At 45.5% G+C, this 18825-nt stretch overlaps 1 protein-coding gene across 2 annotated transcripts in view; it reads right to left on the minus strand.

Moving 5' to 3' along the window:
* LOC121569796 (exportin-6) overlaps positions 1 to 18825 on the minus strand; it is a 90323-nt gene that overhangs the window by 30626 nt on the left and 40872 nt on the right. For both annotated transcript variants that reach the window (XM_041880998.1, XM_041880996.1), the window contains exons 8-13: positions 17405 to 17531; positions 16991 to 17100; positions 16448 to 16556; positions 16154 to 16246; positions 14171 to 14240; positions 130 to 289 (exon numbers count right to left, since the gene is read on the minus strand). In XM_041880998.1, coding sequence (XP_041736932.1) covers positions 130 to 289; positions 14171 to 14240; positions 16154 to 16246; positions 16448 to 16556; positions 16991 to 17100; positions 17405 to 17531 — 669 coding nt within the window. The remainder of the gene's footprint in view (positions 1 to 129; positions 290 to 14170; positions 14241 to 16153; positions 16247 to 16447; positions 16557 to 16990; positions 17101 to 17404; positions 17532 to 18825) is intronic.

The raw sequence follows: 18825 nt of genomic DNA on the forward strand, positions 1-18825 counted from the left end.
TAGACACTGATGTCTGAGAGAAGCAAGGGAGTCAACTCCATTTTAATTAAGCCAATTCAGGAAGTAAACTGAAATTTAAATGGAAGTGACCACAACCATGGACTGAAGGAAGCAGCGTCGCACACTAACCTCTCCACCACCGCTAGCGCATCGTTGAAGCGTGTGGCGAAAACGTCCCCAATAAAATACCCAGCCAGCCTTCCGACAGCCTGAAGTAGGGAGCTGAGGTCCCTGAGAGCACAGTGCAGCCTCCGACAATCATTCTCTGCTGTGATGTTCAGTCTCCGACCTGCCACAAATAAAGAGTAGAGATGAGGATAAGCACATGCTCAATTTCATGAAATAACCTTTTTTTACAGTCCATTGCATGTTTTTCAGAAGACTCTTTCCGTACTGAGTGTCTTTTTCAGTGCTTTTTTACTGCACTTTTGGTTTCATGTCTGAAAATGAAAGGCAAACAACCCCTAGGCCCTGCCCCCTGAGAGAACTTGTTAGGTGTTATCAAAATGGTCCAGCCTATGAGAGCTACTAACATATCACTTAGACCTATTCAATTACGTAAAATCTAAACCTGTACCAATGAGATAGCTGTTTCTGGATACCACGATTATGATTTTTCCTCCTATAAAACCTACTCCACATTTAAAATATTTGTTTCTAAAAAAATTACAAAATAAGATGTCTTGATTGTGTACATCTTCACACCCTAATACTTGGTGGAAGCACCTTTTGTAGCCAACCAGCTGTGAATAATTTTGAATAAAGATTCTACCAACTGCACAACTCTTGGCCAGTTTATTAGGTACATCACCTGTTCACGAAAATGGTTAGCTCCTACAGACAGTGAGTCATGTAGCTTGCGATATAAAGCAGGCAGACAGGCATCAAGGCATTCAGTTACTGTTCGATTGAACTTTAAAATTGGCAAAACTAGTGACCTAAGCGACTTGGAGCGTGGTATGATCATCTGTGCCAGGCGCGCTGGTTCCAGTATCTCAGAAATGGCCGGCCTCCTGGGCTTTTCACACACAAGTGTCTAGGGTTTACCGAGAAAGGCGCGAGAAACAAAAAACATCCAGTTAGCAGCAGTCCTGTGGGCGAAAACAGTTCGTGGATGAGAGGTCGAAGGAGAATGGCAAGAATCGTGCAAGCTAACAGGCGGGCCACAAACAGGCAAATAATGGCGCAGTACAACAGTGGTGTGCAGAATGGCATCTCGGAACACAAAACTTGTCGGTCCTCGTCACAGATTGGCCATTGTAGCAGACGACCACACCGGGTTACAATCCTATCAGCTAAAAACGAGAAGAAGCGGCTCCAGTGGGCACGCGATCACCAACACTGGACAATTGAGGAGTGGAAAAACATTGACTGGTCCGACGAATCTTGGTTCCTGTTGCTGATGGCAGAGTCAGGATTTGGCGTAAGCAGTGTGAGTCCATGGCCCCATCCTGCCTGTGGTCAACGGTACAGGCTGGTGGCGGTAGTGTTATTTAATTATGTTTTATCAACGTTTATTTAATCAGGGGAGACCAATTGAGATCAGGGTCATTTTCAATAGTGCCCTGAGACCATAAAGTAAAATAAAACTATATAACAACACACAATAACAATGTAATGGTGTGGGGAATGTTTTCCTGACACATGTTAGGTCCCTTCATACCAATTGAGCAACGTTTGAATGCAACACCTTGTAGAATCCATGCCCCGAAGAATTCAGGCTCTTCTGGAGGCAAAGGGGGACCCATTTCTAGATGGCCACTGAGAGTATATCCATTGTTTTTGTAAAATTGCCCAAGCGCAGTACATTTGGTTGGGAATCATTGATGGATAGCAATATTCAAACCTGGTCTCTGATTATGAAGCACATTTTAGTCAGGAATGAGAATGGACCACTCAACACATCTTGAAAAGCCTTTCTGGCAAATTATTCTGGTGTGTCTTTGGCATCGCGTTTCCATTTCTCCAAAATCACGTCGTTGTCAAGCCTCCCTTGGAGGTCATGTAGAATGTTGTATTGCAAAAAACGGTTTGTATGGTCTAGTGGCAAGATTTTTATTGGATGTTACATTTTAATAACCGTCCCCACAAACACCCTTAGAAGGGGTGCTGAGTGTCACTGTTTTCCGTCCGGGTAGGACACATTTTGTAGAGTTGTTGGGTATGCTAGTTTTCAAGTGATCAATTGTGGCTGACAGTCTGCAATTTAGAATAATAAAGATCTCTCCGGGAAGAAGAAAGGCAGAAGTGTATGTTTCATTATTAACTACTCATGGTGTGATTGTGTTAACGTACAGGAACTCAAGTACTTTTGTTCACCCGACCTAGAATACCTTGTTAGATACTACTGCACTGTTGGAGCTAGGAACACAAGCATTTCACAATAATACCCCATAATGACAAAGTCAAAACATGTTTTTAGAAAATTAAATAAAAAAATCTCATTTACATACACTACCGGTCAAAAGTTTTAGAACACCTACTCATTCAAGGTTTTTTCTTTATTTTTACTATTTTCTACATTGTAGAATAATAGTGAAGACATCAATACTATGAAATAACACATATGGAATCATGTAGTAACCAAAAAGGTGTTAAACAAATCAAAATATATTGTATATTTGAGATTCTTCAAATAGCCACCCTTTGCTTTGATGACAGCGTTGCACACTCTTGGCATCCTCTCAACCAGCTTCACCTGGAATGCTATAACACCTCCTCCTCCATGCTTTCCGGTTGGAAATACACATGTGGAGATCATCCGTTCACCCACACCGCGTATCACAAAGACACGGCGGTTGTAACCAAAAATCTCAAATTTCGACTCCAGACCAAAGGACACATTCCCACCGGTCTATTGTCCATTGCTCGTGTTTCTTGGCCCAAGCAAGTCTCTTCTTATTATTGGTGTCCTTTAGTAGTGGTTTCTTTGCAGCAATTCAACCAAGAAGGCCTGAATCACACAGTCCCCTCTGAACAGTTGATGTTGAGATGTGTCTGTTACTTGAAATCTGTGAAGCATTTATTTGGGCTGCAATTTCTGAGGCTGGTAACTCTAATGAACTTATCCTCTGCAGCAGAGGTATCTCTGGGTCTTCCATTCATGTGGCGGTCCAGTTTCATCATAGCGCTTGATAGTTTTTGCGACTGCACTTGAAGAAACTTTCAAAGTTCTAGACATTTTCCGGATTGACTGACCTTCATGTCTTAAAGTAATGATGGACTGTCATTTCTCTTTGCTTATTTGAGCTGTTCTTGCCATAATATGGACTTGGTCTTTTACCAAATAGGGCTATCTTCTATCTTCTTGTCTCATCAGACCACATGACCTTCTCCCATTCCTCCTCTGGATCATCCAGATGGTCATTGGCAAACTTCAGACGGGCCTGGACATGCGCTGGCTTGAGCAGGGGGGCTTGCGTGCGCTGCAGGATTTTAATCCATGAAGGCGTAGAGTGTTACTAATGGTTTTCTTTGAGACTGTGGTCCCAGCTCTCTTCAGGTCATTGACCAGGTCCTGCCGTGTAGTTCTGGGCTGATCCCTCACCTTCCTCGTGATCATTGATGCCCCACGAGGTGAGATCTTGCATGGAGCCCCAGACCGAGGGTGATTGACCGTCATCTTGAACTTCTTCCATTTTCTAATAATTGCGCCAACAGTTGTTGCCTTCTCACCAAGCTGCTTGCCTATTGTCCTGTAGCCCACCCCAGTCTTGTGCAGGTCTACAATTTTATCCCTGATGTCCTTACACAGCTCTCTGGTCTTGGCCATTGTGGAGAGGTTGGAGTCTGTTTGATTGTGTGTGGACAGGTGTCTTTTATACAGGTAACGAGTTCAAATAGGTGCAGTTAATACAGGTAATGAGTGGAGAACAGGAGGGCTTCTTAAAGAAAACTAACAGGTCTGTGAGAGCCGGAATTCTTACTGGTTGGTAGGTGATCAAATATTTATGTCATACAATAAAATGCAAATTAATTACTTAAAAATCATACAATGTGATTTTCTGGATTTTTACATTACAGACCTCTACATGCTTTGTAAGTAGGAAAACCTGCAAAATCGGCAGTGTATCAAATACTTGTTCTCCCCACTGTATTTTGATTTGTTTAACACTTTTTTAGTTACTACATGATTCCATGTGTGTTATGTTATAGTTTTGGTGACTTCACTATTATTCTACAATGTAGAAAATAGTAAAAATAAAGAAAAACCCTTGAATGAGTAGGTGTTCTAAAACTTTTGACCGGTAGTGTAAGTATTCACACCCCTCAGTCAACACGTTAGAATTACCTTTGGCAGTGATTACAGCTGTGAGTCTTTCTGGGTAAGTCTCTAAGAGCTTTGCACACTTGAATTGTACAATATTTGAACAAAACAATTCTCCAAGCTCTGTCAAGTTGGTTGATGATCATTGCTAAACAGCCATTATCAAGTGTCACGGATTCTGCCGAGGCTGCTCCTCCTCCTTGTTCGGGCAGGCTTCGGCGTTCGTCGTCCCCGGAGTACTAGCTGCCACCGTTGAATGTTTCTATGTTTGATTGCTTTTGTCTGTCTATTGCACCTGTGTCCGTTTGTGTCTGATTATGTGTTCTATAAGTTGCCTGTTTTGTATTGGTTAGGTTGTGTGTTCTTTTTCGCCTGTCAGTTAGTGCTGCGTGTTTGCTCTGTTTGTTGTTTTGGAGTTTACGCACAGTTTGCGTAATCGCTCGCCTCTGTTTTTGAGGCCGTTTATTGTATTTTTGCCTAGTGGTTAACTAGTAAACTTTGTTGGACTAAGCTTCGGTGTCCTGCGCCTGACTTCCACACCACACTTACATCAGCCCATTTGACAGAACAACACACCACCATTATGGAGTCAGCAGGAGCAGCGGCGGCACCCAAGTCGCTGGAGGATCGGATCAGCGACCAAGACACCATGATCCGGCAACTTGGGGCCGCCATGAACGAGGTGTCCAACACTCTACGCCGGTTGGTTACGGGAGAGGTGCCCACGCCTTCGCACACCTTACCGTCACCATCGGCCAGTCCTCCTCTCCCAGCACCGGAACCCAGTGGCATTCGGCTCACGCTCCCGAGGGCATATGATGGTTCTGCAGCCGGGTGTCAGGGGTTCCTCCTGCAGGTGGAACTATACCTGGCCACCATACACCCGGTGCCCTCGGGATACGAGAGCGTCTCCGCCTTCATCTCCTGTCTATCCGGCAAGGCGTTGGAGTGGGCCAACGTCGAATGGAGGGGAATAGGCACCGCTACCATCACCTACGCGGAGTTCTCCCGCCACTTCAGGGCTGTGTTCGATCATCCACCTGAGGGGAAGGCGGCGGGGGAGCGTCTGTTCCACCTCCGACAGGGGAAGAGGAGTGCACAGGAGTTCGCCCTGGAGTTCCGGACTCTAGCGGCGGATGCGGGGTGGAATGAGAGGGCCCTCATCGACCATTACCGGTGTAGCCTACGAGAGGACGTTCGTCGTGAGCTGGCCTGCAGGGACACCAACCTATCCTTCGACCAGTTGGTGGACATTTCCATCCGTCTCGACACCCTGCTGGCTACCCGCGGACATCCCGAGTGGGGGTCGTCCATTCCACCCTCCAGCACCTCCGAGCCGATTCCCATGGAGCTCGGGGGTGCTGGCGCTAGGGAGAGGAGGAGAGAGAACCCGAGGGGGGCCGTCCCTTGCACCAACTGTGGCCGTGGAGGACACACTGCGGCTAGGTGCTGGGGAGGGTCTCCTGGGAGAGGGGACAACAGGTCATGCACCGGGGAGTCATTTCAGGTGAGTAGGCGCTCCACTTACCCAGAGCTCTCTGTTGGTCACATGAGTATACCTGTGAGATTTCCACAGGTGGCACCTCATTCCCAGCATAAGGCGCTAGTAGATTCAGGCGCAGCTGGGAATTTTGTTGATCGTGAATTTTGTTATAGGCTAGGAATTCCCCTTCGGCGGTAGAAGCCCCCTTTTCCTGTTCATGCCCTAGACAGCCGGCCGCTGGGGTCGGGGTTGATCAGAGAAGTCACAGCACCACTTAAGATGACGACGCAGGGGGCTCATGAGGAGATCATTCAGTTTTATCTGATCGACTCTCCTGCGTATCCCGTGGTGCTGGGGCTTCCCTGGTTGAGCGCCCATGATCCTACCATTGCGTGGCAACAGAGGGCTCTTATGGAGTGGTCTGCCCAGTGTGTAGGGAAATGTCTAGGTGTTTCCTTAGGGGCGACCTCGGTGGAGAGTCCGAACCAAGTGCCCGCAATGCGCATTCCCCCCTGAATATGAGGATTTAGCACTTGTGTTCAGCAAAACTAGGGCAACACGGCTACCACCTCATAGACAGGGGGATTGTGCGATAGATCTCCAAACAGGAGCGGCACTTCCGCGGGAGCCGTGTGTATCCCCTGTCTCAAGAAGAGACAGCGGCTATGGAGACTTACATAGCCGAGTCCTTGGTACAGGGATACATCCGGTCCTCCACTTCCCCGGTTTCCTCGAGTTTCTTCTTTGTGAAGAAGAAGGATGGGGGTTTGCGCCCGTGTATTGATTACCGTAGTCTCAATCAGATCACGGTTAAGTACAGTTACCCTCTTCCTCTGATTGCGACTATGACGGGAGTCATTACGCGGAGCGCGGTTCTTCACAAAGTTGGATCTCAGGAGCGCGTACAATCTGGTGCGCATTAGGGAGGGGGCTGAATGGAAAACAGCATTTAGCACCACCTCGGGTCATTACGAGTATCTCGTCATGCCATACGGGTTAATGAGTGCTCCTTCAGTCTTCCAATCCTTTGTTGACGAGATTTTCCGGGACATGCATGGGCAGGGTGTGGTAGTATACATTGACGACATCCTAGTGTACTCTTCTACCCGAGCCGAGCATGTAGCCCTGGTGCGCCGAGTATTGAGGAGGCTGTTGGAGCATGACTTGTATGTTAAGGCAGAGAAATGCCTGTTTTTCCAGGAGTCCATCTCCTTTTTGGGTTATCGATTGTCCGCGTCTGGTGTGAAGATAGAGGTTGACCGTGTGTCGGCCGTGCGTAGTTGGCAAACTCCAACCACTGTAAAAGAGGTGCAGCAGTTTTTGGGTTTTGCTAATTACTACCGGAGGTTTATCCGGGGCTTTGGACAGGTGGCAGCTCCCATTACGTCCCTGCTAAAGGGGGGTCCGGTGCGTTTGCAGTGGTCAGCTGAAGCGGACAGGGCATTTGTTAGACTGAAGAACCTGTTCACTTCGGCTCCGGTGCTGGCGCATCCGGACCCCGCTTTACCATTTCAAGTTGAGGTAGACGCATCCGAGGCCGGTATTGGGGCAATCCTGTCGCAACGGTCCGGCACGCCACCCAAGCTCCGCCCCTGTGCGTTCTACTCTTAAGAAGCTCAGCGGAGCGTAATTATGACGTAGGGGACAGGGAGCTGTTGGCTGTAGTCCAGGCCCTAAAGGTGTGGAGGCATTGGCTTGAGGGGGCTCAACACCCTTTCCTCATTCTGACTGACCACCGTAACCTGGAGTACATCCGGGCAGCTAGGAGATTGAACCCTCGTCAGGCTAGGTGGAACATGTTCCTGACCCGGTTTGTTTTTAAGATCACATACATCCCAGGGTCCCAGAACGGTAAGGCAGACGCCCTGTCCCGGCGGTATGACACAGAGGAGAGGTCCATTGAGCCTACTCCCATACTGCCGGAGTCTTGTCTGGTGGCTCCGGTGGTGTGGGAGGTCGATGCGGAGATCGAGCGGGCACTGCGTACCGTCCCTACTCCCCCCCCGAGTGTCCTGTGGGGCGGACGAACGTTCCGCTCGAGGTTCGTGACCGCCTTATTTATTGGGCTCATACATCACCCTCCTCTGGACATCCAGGTATTGGCCGGACAGTGCACTGCCTTAGCGTGAAATACTGGTGGCCAACGTTAGCTAGGGATGTGAGGGTTTATGTCTCCTCCTGCTCGGTGTGCGCCCAGTGTAAGGCACCTAGACATTTGCCCAGGGGAAAGTTACATCCCCTGCCCGTTCCACAACGACCATGGTCCCACCTCTCGGTGGATTTTGTGACCGACCTTCCCCCCTCCCAGGGGAATACCACCATTTTGGTCGTTGTGGATCGGTTTTCCAAGGCCTGTCGTCTCCTCCCAATGCCGGGTCTCCCTACTGCCCTACAGACCGCTGAGGCCCTATTTACCCACGTGTTCCGGCACTATGGGGTCCCCGAGGACATTGTGTCTGACCGAGGTCCCCAGTTCACCTCCAGAGTCTGGGGGCGTTCATGGAACGCTTGGGGTCTCGGTGAGCCTTACCTCGGGGTACCACCCAGAGAGCAATGGGCAGGTTGAACGAGTCAACCAGGATGTGGGTAGGTTTCTGAGGTCCTATTGCCAGGGCCGGCCGGAGGAGTGGTCTAGGTATATCCCCTGGGCAGAGATGGCCCAGAACTCTCTCCGCACTCCTCCACCAATTTAACACCTTTCCAGTGTGTTTTAGGGTATCAGCCGGTCCTGGCACCATGGCACGAGAGCCAGATCGAGGCCCCTGCGGTGGATGAGTGGATTCGGCGCTCGGAGGAGACGTGGGACGCTGCACATGTCCATCTGCAGCGGGCCATCAGTCGACAGAAGGCGAGCGCCGGTCGCCACCGCAGTGAGGGACCGGTATACGCACCGGGAGATCGAGTCTGGCTCTCGACTCGAAACCTGCCCCTCCGCCTGCCCTGCCGGAAGCTGGGTCGGCGGTTTGTGGGGCCCTTCAAAGTCCTGAGAAGATTGAACGAGGTGTGTTACAGGTTACAACTGCCTATTGATTACAAGAATATTAACCCCTCGTTCCATGTGTCTCTTCTCAGGCCGGTGGTAGCTGGCCTGCTCCAAGAAGATGAGATAGGAGAGACCCCTCCGCCCCCATTGGACATCGAGGGGGCCCCGGCGTACAGGGTCCGGACCATCTTGGACTCGAGGCGCCGGATGAGTGGTCTCCAGTATCTCGTGGAGTGGGAGGGGTACGGTCCGGAGGAACGGTGCTGGGTGCCTAGGAGGGACATCCTAGATCCATCCCTCCTGACTGAGTTCCACCGTGGGCATCCCACGCGCCCGGGTCCGCGTCCTCCTGGCCGTCCCGAGGCCGGGTCGGCGCATCGGCTGGAGCCGCGCGTCAAGGGGGGGTACTGTCATGGATTCTGCCGAGGCTGCTCCTCCTCCTTGTTCGGGCAGGCTTCGGCGTTCGTCGTCCCCGGAGTACTAGCTGCCACCGTTGAATGTTTCTATGTTTGATTGCTTTTGTCTGTCTATTGCACCTGTGTCCGTTTGTGTCTGATTATGTGTTCTATAAGTTGCCTGTTTTGTATTGGTTAGGTTGTGTGTTCTTTTTCGCCTGTCAGTTAGTGCTGCGTGTTTGCTCTGTTTGTTGTTTTGGAGTTTACGCACAGTTTGCGTAATCGCTCGCCTCTGTGTTTTTGAGGCCGTTTATTGTATTTTTGCCTAGTGGTTAACTAGTAAACTTTGTTGGACTAAGCTTCGGTGTCCTGCGCCTGACTTCCACACCACACTTACATCAGCCCATTTGACATCAAGTCTTGCCATAGATTTTCAAGCCAATTTATTTTTATCCTAAAAAACTCCCTAGTCCTTGCCGATGACAAGCATAACCATAACATGATGCAGCCACCACCATGCTTGAAATTATGAAGAGTGGTACTCAGTGATGTGTTGGGTTTGCCCCAAACATAACACTTTGTATTCAGGACATTACATTTATTTCTTTGCCACATTTTTTGCAGTTTTACTTTATTGCCTTATTGCAAACAGGATGTATGTTTTGGAATAGTTTTATTCTGTATAGGCTTCCTTCTTTTCAAATCTGTCATTTAGGTTAGTATTGTGGAGTAACTACAGTCATTAAATTGTTTTAAAGTCACCATTGGGCTCATAGTGAAATCCCTGTGCTGTTCCTTCCTCAAAGGCAACTGAGTTAGGAAGGACGACTGTGTATTTATAGTGATTGGGTGTATTGATACACCATCCAAAGTGTAATTAATAACTTCACCATGCTCAAACTGATATTTAATGTCTGCTTATTTTATTCTACCAATAGGTGCCCTTCTTTGTGAGGCACTGTGGTTGAAATTCACTGTTTGACTGAGGGACCTCACAGATAATTTTAAGTGTGGGGTACAGAGTTGAGGTAGTCATTCAAAAATCATGTTAAACACTATTATTGCACACAGAGTGAGTCAATGCAACTTATGTGACTTGTTTGGGGGGGGTGCTTATATTTGTCTCAACATATCCCAACTCCCCCTGAGACACCCGCAAGGAGTGGGGTCACGGCCAGAGCCACCATTGTACAGCGCTCCTGGAACAATTAGGGTTAAGTGCCTTGCTCAAGGGCACAGCGACAGAGGGAATTGGGATATGTAACAGGACAAGTATAAGTCCCACCAAAATTATTCTTATATTTGTTAAGCAAATTTTGTCTCCTGAATTTACACTGAGTGTACAAAACATTAGGAACACTAATTTTAAGTTGCATCCCCTTTTGACTCAATTCGTCGGGGCATGGACGAGGTGTCGAAAGTGTTCCACAGGGTTGCTGGCCCATGTTGCCTCCAATGCTTCCCACAGTTGTGTCAAATTGGCTGGATGTCCTTTGGGTGGTGGACCATTCTTGATACACATGGGAAACTGTTGAGCGTTGCAGTTCTTGACACACTCCAACTGGTGCGCCTGGTACCTACTACCATACCCTGTTCAAAGGCACTTAAATATTTTGTCTTGCCCATTCACCCTCTGAATGGCACACATACACAATCAATGCCTCAATTGTTTCACGGCTTAAAAATCCTTTAAATCGATCTCTTTCCCTTCATCTACACTGATTGAAGTGAATTTAACAGGTGACATTAATAAGGGATCATAGTTTTTACCTGGATTCACCTGGTTAGTCTATGTCATGGAAAAGAGCAGGTGTTCCTAATGTTTTATACACAGTGTAATTAGGCTTGCCATAACAAAGGGGTTGAATACTTATAGACAAGACATTTCAGCTTTACATTTTAAATCAATTTATAAACATTTTCTAAAAACAATTCAACTTTGACATTATGGGGTATTGTGTGCAGGCCAGTGAAACAAATCTCAATGTAATCAATTTTAAATTCAGGTTGTGAAACAAAATGTGGAAAAGGTCAAGGGGTGTGAATATTTTCTGAAGGCACTGTATGTGTTGGCCTACCTACGTTAGCAAATGTACAAAAAAAGACGGTTAAACATCACACACAATGTATACAACTAATACAATTGGAGCAGGCCAACCCTGCTGGAGGTCTGCTGGGTGTGCAGGGCTGGGTTTCAGCCCAGCAATAACGCACCTGATTCAACTTATTAAACCTCAAGTGTGATATTGCTGTACTGGAATAGTAGTCTGCTCACCCAGTAGATCAGGGATCAGTGGAGCAAGGTTGGCCACCGCTGGTATCGAGTTTATTTTGTTCACTTGAAATTATGCTTTAGTAATAATGTTACTACTCAATGATCTACTGTTGTTTAGACTTAAGATGTCTAATCTTTACATATGAGTTAGCTTATTTGTACATTTTGAAGTGATTAAGTGTTGATTCTTTGAAGTGAAGTGTTTAAACATGTTTTAATTGTTAAACTATTAATAACAAAATGAACTAGTGTCAATGTTGATTAATAACAATTCTGCAATAAAGAGGGGAAGGGGTTCGGTTTTAATGTGTCTGTTGTATTCTCAAATGAACATTTCCTTTATGTCTAGTTGGAAGATCTAAAACCCGTTTTATTTGATTGTCACTCTCTCTCTCTCAGTATATGAGCTATGTGAAACCATTTTGCAGCTTATCATATGGCATGCATTGGCAATGCAAATAACATTTAATGTCACATGTGCCGAATACAAGGGGTGTAGTCTTTACCGTGAAATGCTTGCTTACATTTTTTGGGGCACGGAGCAGATTTTATGTTTTGTGAGCGGAAACTTGAACATTGTGAGACTTTTGTGCAACTTCCGGCGGGCGTTTACAGTGAACAGTTTTAGACAGTAGCCAATAGGCTATTGTGGCTATTTGAGCCCTGTGTAGCTCAGTTGGTAGAGCATGGCGCTTGCAACGCCAGGGTTGTGGGTTCGATTCCCACGGGGGGCCAATATGAAAATGTATGCACTCACTAACTGTAAGTCGCTCTGGATAAGAGCGTCTGCTAAATGACTAAAATGTAAAAAATGAGCATAATGTAGGCCTACCAACAAAACCAATGGAGCAAATCCCATAACATTTTCACATGGAAACAGATTTTGATTTCTATCAGACAGCCTACAGCAGTCTTTATGTGGTGTTCAATGCAGGTCTATACAGTGGGGAAAAAAAGTATTTAGTCAGCCACCAATTGTGCAAGTTCTCCCACTTAAAAAGATGAGAGAGGCCTGTAATTTTCATCATAGGTACACGTCAACTATGACAGACAAAATGAGAAGAAAAAAAATCCAGAAAATCACATTGTAGGATTTTTCATGAATTTATTTGCAAATTATGGTGGAAAATAAGTATTTGGTCAATAACAAAAGTTTCTCAATACTTTGTTATATACCCTTTGTTGGCAAGGACACAGGTCAAACGTTTTCTGTAAGTCTTAACAAGGTTTTCACACACCGTGTTGCTGGTATTTTGGCCCATTCCTCCATGCAGATCTCCTCTAGAGCAGTGATGTTTTGGGGCTGTCGCTGGGCAACACGGACTTTCAACTCCCTCCAAAGATTTTCTATGGGGTTGAGATGTGGAGACTGGCTAGGCCACTCCAGGACCTTGAAATGCTTCTTACGAAGCCACTCCTTCGTTGCCCGGGCGGTGTGTTTGGGATCATTGTCATCCTGAAAGACCCAGCCACGTTTCATCTTCAATGCCCTTGCTGATGGAAGGAGGTTTTCACTCAAAATCTCACAATACATGGCCCCATTCATTCTTTCCTTTACACGGATCAGTCGTCCTGGTCCCTTTGCAGAAAAACAGCCCCAAAGCATGATGTTTCCACCCCCCATGCTTCACAGTAGGTATGGTGTTCTTTGGATGCAACTCAACATTCTTTGTCCTCCAAACACGACGAGTTGAGTTTTTACCAAAAAGTTCTATTTTGGTTTCATCTGACCATATGACATTCTCCCAATCCTCTTCTGGATCATCCAAATGCACTCTAGCAAACTTCAGACGGGCCTGGACATTACTGGCTTAAGCAGGGGGACACGTCTGGCACTGCAGGATTTGAGTCCCTGGCGGTGTAGTGTGTTACTGATGGTAGGCTTTGTTACTTTGGTCCCAGCTCTCTGCAGAGAAATCAACTGTGGGAGCAATTATTAGGAAATGGAAGACATACAAGACCACTGATAATCTCCCTCGATCTGGGGCTCCACGCAAGATCTCACCCCGTGTGGTTCTGGGATTTTTGCTCACCGTTCTTGTGATCATTTTGACCCCACGGGGTGAGATCTTGCGTGGAGCCCCAGATCGAGGGAGATTATCAGTGGTCTTGTATGTCTTCCATTTCCTAATAATTGCTCCCACAGTTGATTTCTTCAAACCAAGCTGCTTACCTATTGCAGATTCAGTCTTCCCAGCCTGGTGCAGGTCTACAATTTTGTTTCTGGTGTCCTTTGACAGCTCTTTGGTCTTGGCCATAGTGGAGTTTGGAGTGTGACTGTTTGAGGTTGTGGACAGGTGTCTTTTATACTGATAACAAGTTCAAACAGGTGCCATTAATACAGGTAACGAGTGGAGGACAGAGGAGCCTCTTAAAGAAGAAGTTACAGGTCTGTGAGAGCCAGAAATCTTGCTTGTTTGTAGGTGACCAAATACTTATTTTCCACCATAATTTGCAAATAAATTCATTAAAAATCCTACAATGTGATTTTCTGGATTTTGTCTGTCATAGTTGAGGTGTACCTATGATGAAAATTACAGGCCTCTCTCATCTTTTTAAGTGGGAGAACTTGCACAATTGGTGGCTGACTAAATACTTTTTCCCCCCACTGTATATATATATTTTTCTCAACGTATTGCTGAGGAGAGCTCACAAGTAAGCTTTTCATTGTAACGTTAACACCCCTCTGTATTCTGTGCATATGACGAAAAAACAATGATTATATTTGCATAAGGCCATGTTGTCTCATGCAAAAATGTTCACTCACTTGTTCCTGAAGTGACGATGAACTGCTGCAAACCCAGGTACACATCCAAGTCCTCTTGGAGGACAGGGAACTGAGAGAGAGAGAAATGGTTTATGAGTCAGGGGTTTAAGAAATAATTAACTCCAAAATCAATGTTAGTCAGACGTTTTGTCTTGAAGATATAAGGATGATAAGATAATGTCATGTTGTCATACAGTGAGGGAAAAAAGTATTTGATCCCCTGCTGATTTTGTACGTTTGCCCACTGACAAAGAAATGCTCAGTCTATAATTTTAATGGTAGATTTATTTGAACCGTGAGAGACAGAATAACAACAACAAAATCCAGAAAAATGCATGTCAAAAATTGTATAAATTGATTTGCATTTTAATGAGGGAAATAAGTATTTGACCCCCTCTCAATCAGAAAGATTTCTGGCTCCCAGGTGTCTTTTATACAGGTAACAAGCTGAGATTAGGAGCACACTCTTAAAGGGAGTGCTCCTAATCTCAGTTTGTTACCTGTATAAAAGACACCTGTCCACAGAAGCAATCAATCAATCAGATTCCAAACTCTCCACCATGGCCAAGACCAAAGAGCTCTCCAAGGATGTCAGGGACAAGATGGTAGACCTACACAAGGCTGGAATGGGCTACAAGATCATCGCCAAGCAGCTTGGAGAGAAGGTGACAACAGTTGGTGCGATTATTCGCAAATGGAAGAAACACAAGATAACTGTCAATCTCCCTCGGCCTGGGGCTCCATGCAAGATCTCACCTCGTGGAGTTGCAATGATCATGAGAACGGTGAGGAATCAGCTCAGAACTACTCGGGAGGATCTTGTCAATGATCTCAAGGCAGCTGGGACCATAGTCACCAAGAAAACAATTGGTAACACACTACGCCGTGAAGGACTGAAATCCTGCAGCGCCCACAAGGTCCCCCTGCTCAAGAAAGCACATATACAGGGCCATCTGAAGTTTGCCAATGAACATCTGAATGATTCAGAGGAGAACTGGGTGAAAGTGTTGTGGTCAGATGAGACCAAAATTGAGCTCTTTGGCATCAACTCAACTCGCCGTGTTTGGAGGAGGAGGAATGCTGCCTATGACCCCAAGAACACCATCCCCACCATCAAACATGGAGGTGGAAACATTATGCTTTTTCTGCTAAGGGGACAGGACAACTTCACCGCACCAAAGGGACGATGGACGGGGCCATGTACCGTCAAATCTTGGGTGAGAACCTCCTTCCCTCAGCCAGGGCATTGAAAATGGGTCGTGGATGGGTATTCCAGCATGACAATGACCCAAAACACACGGCCAAGGCAACAAAGGAGTGGCTCAAGAAGAAGCACATTAAGGTCCTGGAGTGGCCTAGCCAGTCTCCAGACCTTAATCCCATAGAAAATCTGTGGAGGGAGCTGAAGGTTCGAGTTGCCAAACGTCAGCCTCGAAACCTTAATGACTTGGAGAATATCTGCAAAGAGGAGTGGAACAAAATCCCTCCTGAGATGTGTGCAAACCTGGTGGCCAACTACAAGAAACGTCTGACCTCTGAGATTGCCAACAAGGGTTTTGCCACCAAGTACTGAGTCATGTTTTGCAGAGGGGTCAAATACTTATTTCCCTCATTAAAATGCAAATCATTTTATAACGTTTTTGACATGCGTTTTTCTGGATTTTTTTGGGGTTATTCTGTCTCTCACTGTTCAAATAAACCTACCATTAAAATTATAGACTGATCATTTCTTTGTCAGTGGGCAAACGTACAAAATCAGCAGGGGATCAAATACTTTTTTCCCTCACTGTAAGCACATCACATTAAACTAATGCAGGGTGAAAGGTGATACGTGAACAAGCCAAAAAAGGCCTGCACATTCAATGCACATAATACCACCTTTAGAATCATTAACATTTTAATCATTAGGAGCATTACAGTGTGTTGACCTTTTTGGTATTTTCCAGGAATAAAAAAATGAGAAGAAACAAAGAGAACACTCACCAACGTGGTGAAGGCATGGGACGGTAGCAGCTCCATCACCTTGGCAACAACCTCCAGACTCTGCCGCAAGTACCGCTGCCACTCAGTCTGTTGCTATGGTAAGCACAAAGAGTGAATCTATTGATACAGGTTGAGGCAAAACAAGCAGTCTGTGTGTGTGTATACAATGTTGTAATATATGTGATATAATGGGGACAACAAAATGTTTCTTTAACACACTAGGCAATAAAGGTGCAGACAAATATAATTCTCAGCAATACTGACGAAAGCAGTGCGAGAAGTAAAGCCTCTTACATCATCATCCAGGGTCTCATCATCCAGCTCCTCTAATTGGGCCTGGTTATATCGGAACTGAATTCGGTTGAGAACCTCTCTTAATAGCAGCACCAAAGCATCCTTATACCTGTAGAACCGCACAAGCGGACAGATTAGCGGCCAATAGAAGAAGCAGCACCATACAAGAGGCTAGTAACTTTTAACGACAGAACCATATTAAAAACATTATAGCAACTCTGGCCCTCAAGAGTTACTGGGTGCGCTGGCTTTCGTTTAAGCCCTTCAGTAAGACAGATTCCGCTAATAATATCCCAGACTGAATATTATGATTAGTTGATTAATTGGATCAGGTGTGTTGATCAAGTGATGGGCTGGGAGAAAAGTCTGCACAACCAGTAGCTCTCCAAGATCAAAGTTGGAGAACCTTGCATTACAGGCACTGAACCATAAACATTTCACGCATCAGAAAACATTCTTGATAGTACATCCAAATTCCTTTGCTTTATATACAAGTAGAACGAGAGCAACACTGAAAATGACATTAAATCCATTCAGTTGTACCTGTTCAGCACACTGTCTCGGTCAGCCAGCCTACTTTTGATTTTAGTGGTTAAATAATCCAAGAAGATACTCCAGATGTCCAAACAGGCAAAATAGCCTTCGTGGGTGGCCTAGAACAATAGGACAGAAGAGCAGTCATTTTCTCTACAGTACATGACAGAGGTTTCTGATTCCTCAACAGTCATCCTGTAGGTAATATTATTATGGAAGCCATCTTGGGCTGCTGCAGAGTTCTCTTTTTCTCTAATCTTTCCCCAACTGTGGAATACGATACTGTAGTATGCACATACTTGAATAGCATCCAAGTATTTGGCCTCAATTCATTTCCATAGAATATTTTAGTGTCAGCTGCCCCTGTGATCAGTGTAAAGGCAAATGTAAAAAGTAAACAAAATGGCTGAAAGGATGTGCTACCTGATTGAATGTGTACTTGAAAAGCAGGGCTAAAAACTCCACCACAGGAAACTGAGCGTTGGACTCGATCCGCCGAAGATGCACGCTGACGAACAGGCGCAGAAAGTCGGTGAACTTCTCTACATAACTGCAGACAGAGAGGGAGAGAGTGCCACATATATCTTTGCATTAGAGACAAACTGATCTATTGGTTGACTGATATTGGCATGTTTTGGGCTTTTACCGATCATACCTGCCTTTACAACGGATGGAGAAAGAAACTCATGCTAATCTGAGCAGTTCAGATGTTTAAGTGATATTACAGAGGTTTTGTATAATTTCAGCCAATAGTTGTGTACAATGTAAGATGTGGGTCGTTCCATGACTAGAATGCCTTTTTGTCCCTCAGACATCTGTGGAAATTTCTCTAAAACACTCAATTTAAAATTGGACCACATGCTCTAACTAAACCATGTTCAAAATTCCAAAAGCAGTGTGTTTTCATAAAAAATAAGTATCCGAGAGCCTACTCTGGAAATGTACTTGTAGAGTATATTGTTTAACACGTCTAAACATGAAATAAATAAAACTGTACTTTTGAGATATTTACGTTAACATGTTTAATTATCCATAAATGAATGTAAAGAAATTGTATCCTTTATCCCTCTTGCATTCTTAACCCTCTTGCTTCAGAGCGTGCATTTAACTAGGCCTACATGACAGGAACGAGTGTGCAGATCTTGCGCACTACACTAGGCCTAAATGATGCCAGGTTAGCATGTAAGGATTCTGTGACTTACTCCCCTGGGAATCAGAGAGGACTGCAGATAGTATATTATACATGTATGAGCCATACATTGACACGTCAAGTCCAAAACATAAGGTAAAAAAATGTTTTTATGTAGTTTCCAAGATCCCGTCTAGCCTCTTTAGTTTAATCAAGTATAATTTTTTAAATGATAGGATTTGAATGGTGATTCCATCTTTGTGGGGCTGTATTTCCTTTGGACCTCAATATGTGCTGAAAACGGTTCCACGACAGAAATAGCACACTTGAAGTGGACTGAAATAGGTGCCGGTACTCTTTATATCCAAGTCAAGCACTGACCAATCCTCTCAAAGCCTCTGTCAAAGCCTGTCCCCAGCCCCCTCCCCTTGTAAAAAGTCTACCTGTGCTTACAATCCGGGCCATCAGATGCACTTAATGACAACAAGGAGGTATCTGACAAAGTATTTGATGCACCAGAAGATGTGTTAGCAGCACAAAAGGCTCACTTCAATAAAGTTTACACTGACTTCATTTCCTTGAAATGTCAACTTTTGTAAAAATTAACAAACTATTTCAAAGACTATAGAGACACCTGAAAAAAGCATCTTAAGTGTTTTTAAATTGCTGTCTCCATGATACACATCTGGTGTAGCCGTCAAAACACTATGCTAAA

The sequence above is a fragment of the Coregonus clupeaformis genome, chromosome 7, assembly GCF_020615455.1.
Source record: "Coregonus clupeaformis isolate EN_2021a chromosome 7, ASM2061545v1, whole genome shotgun sequence".
Taxonomy (NCBI): Eukaryota; Metazoa; Chordata; class Actinopteri; order Salmoniformes; family Salmonidae; genus Coregonus; species Coregonus clupeaformis.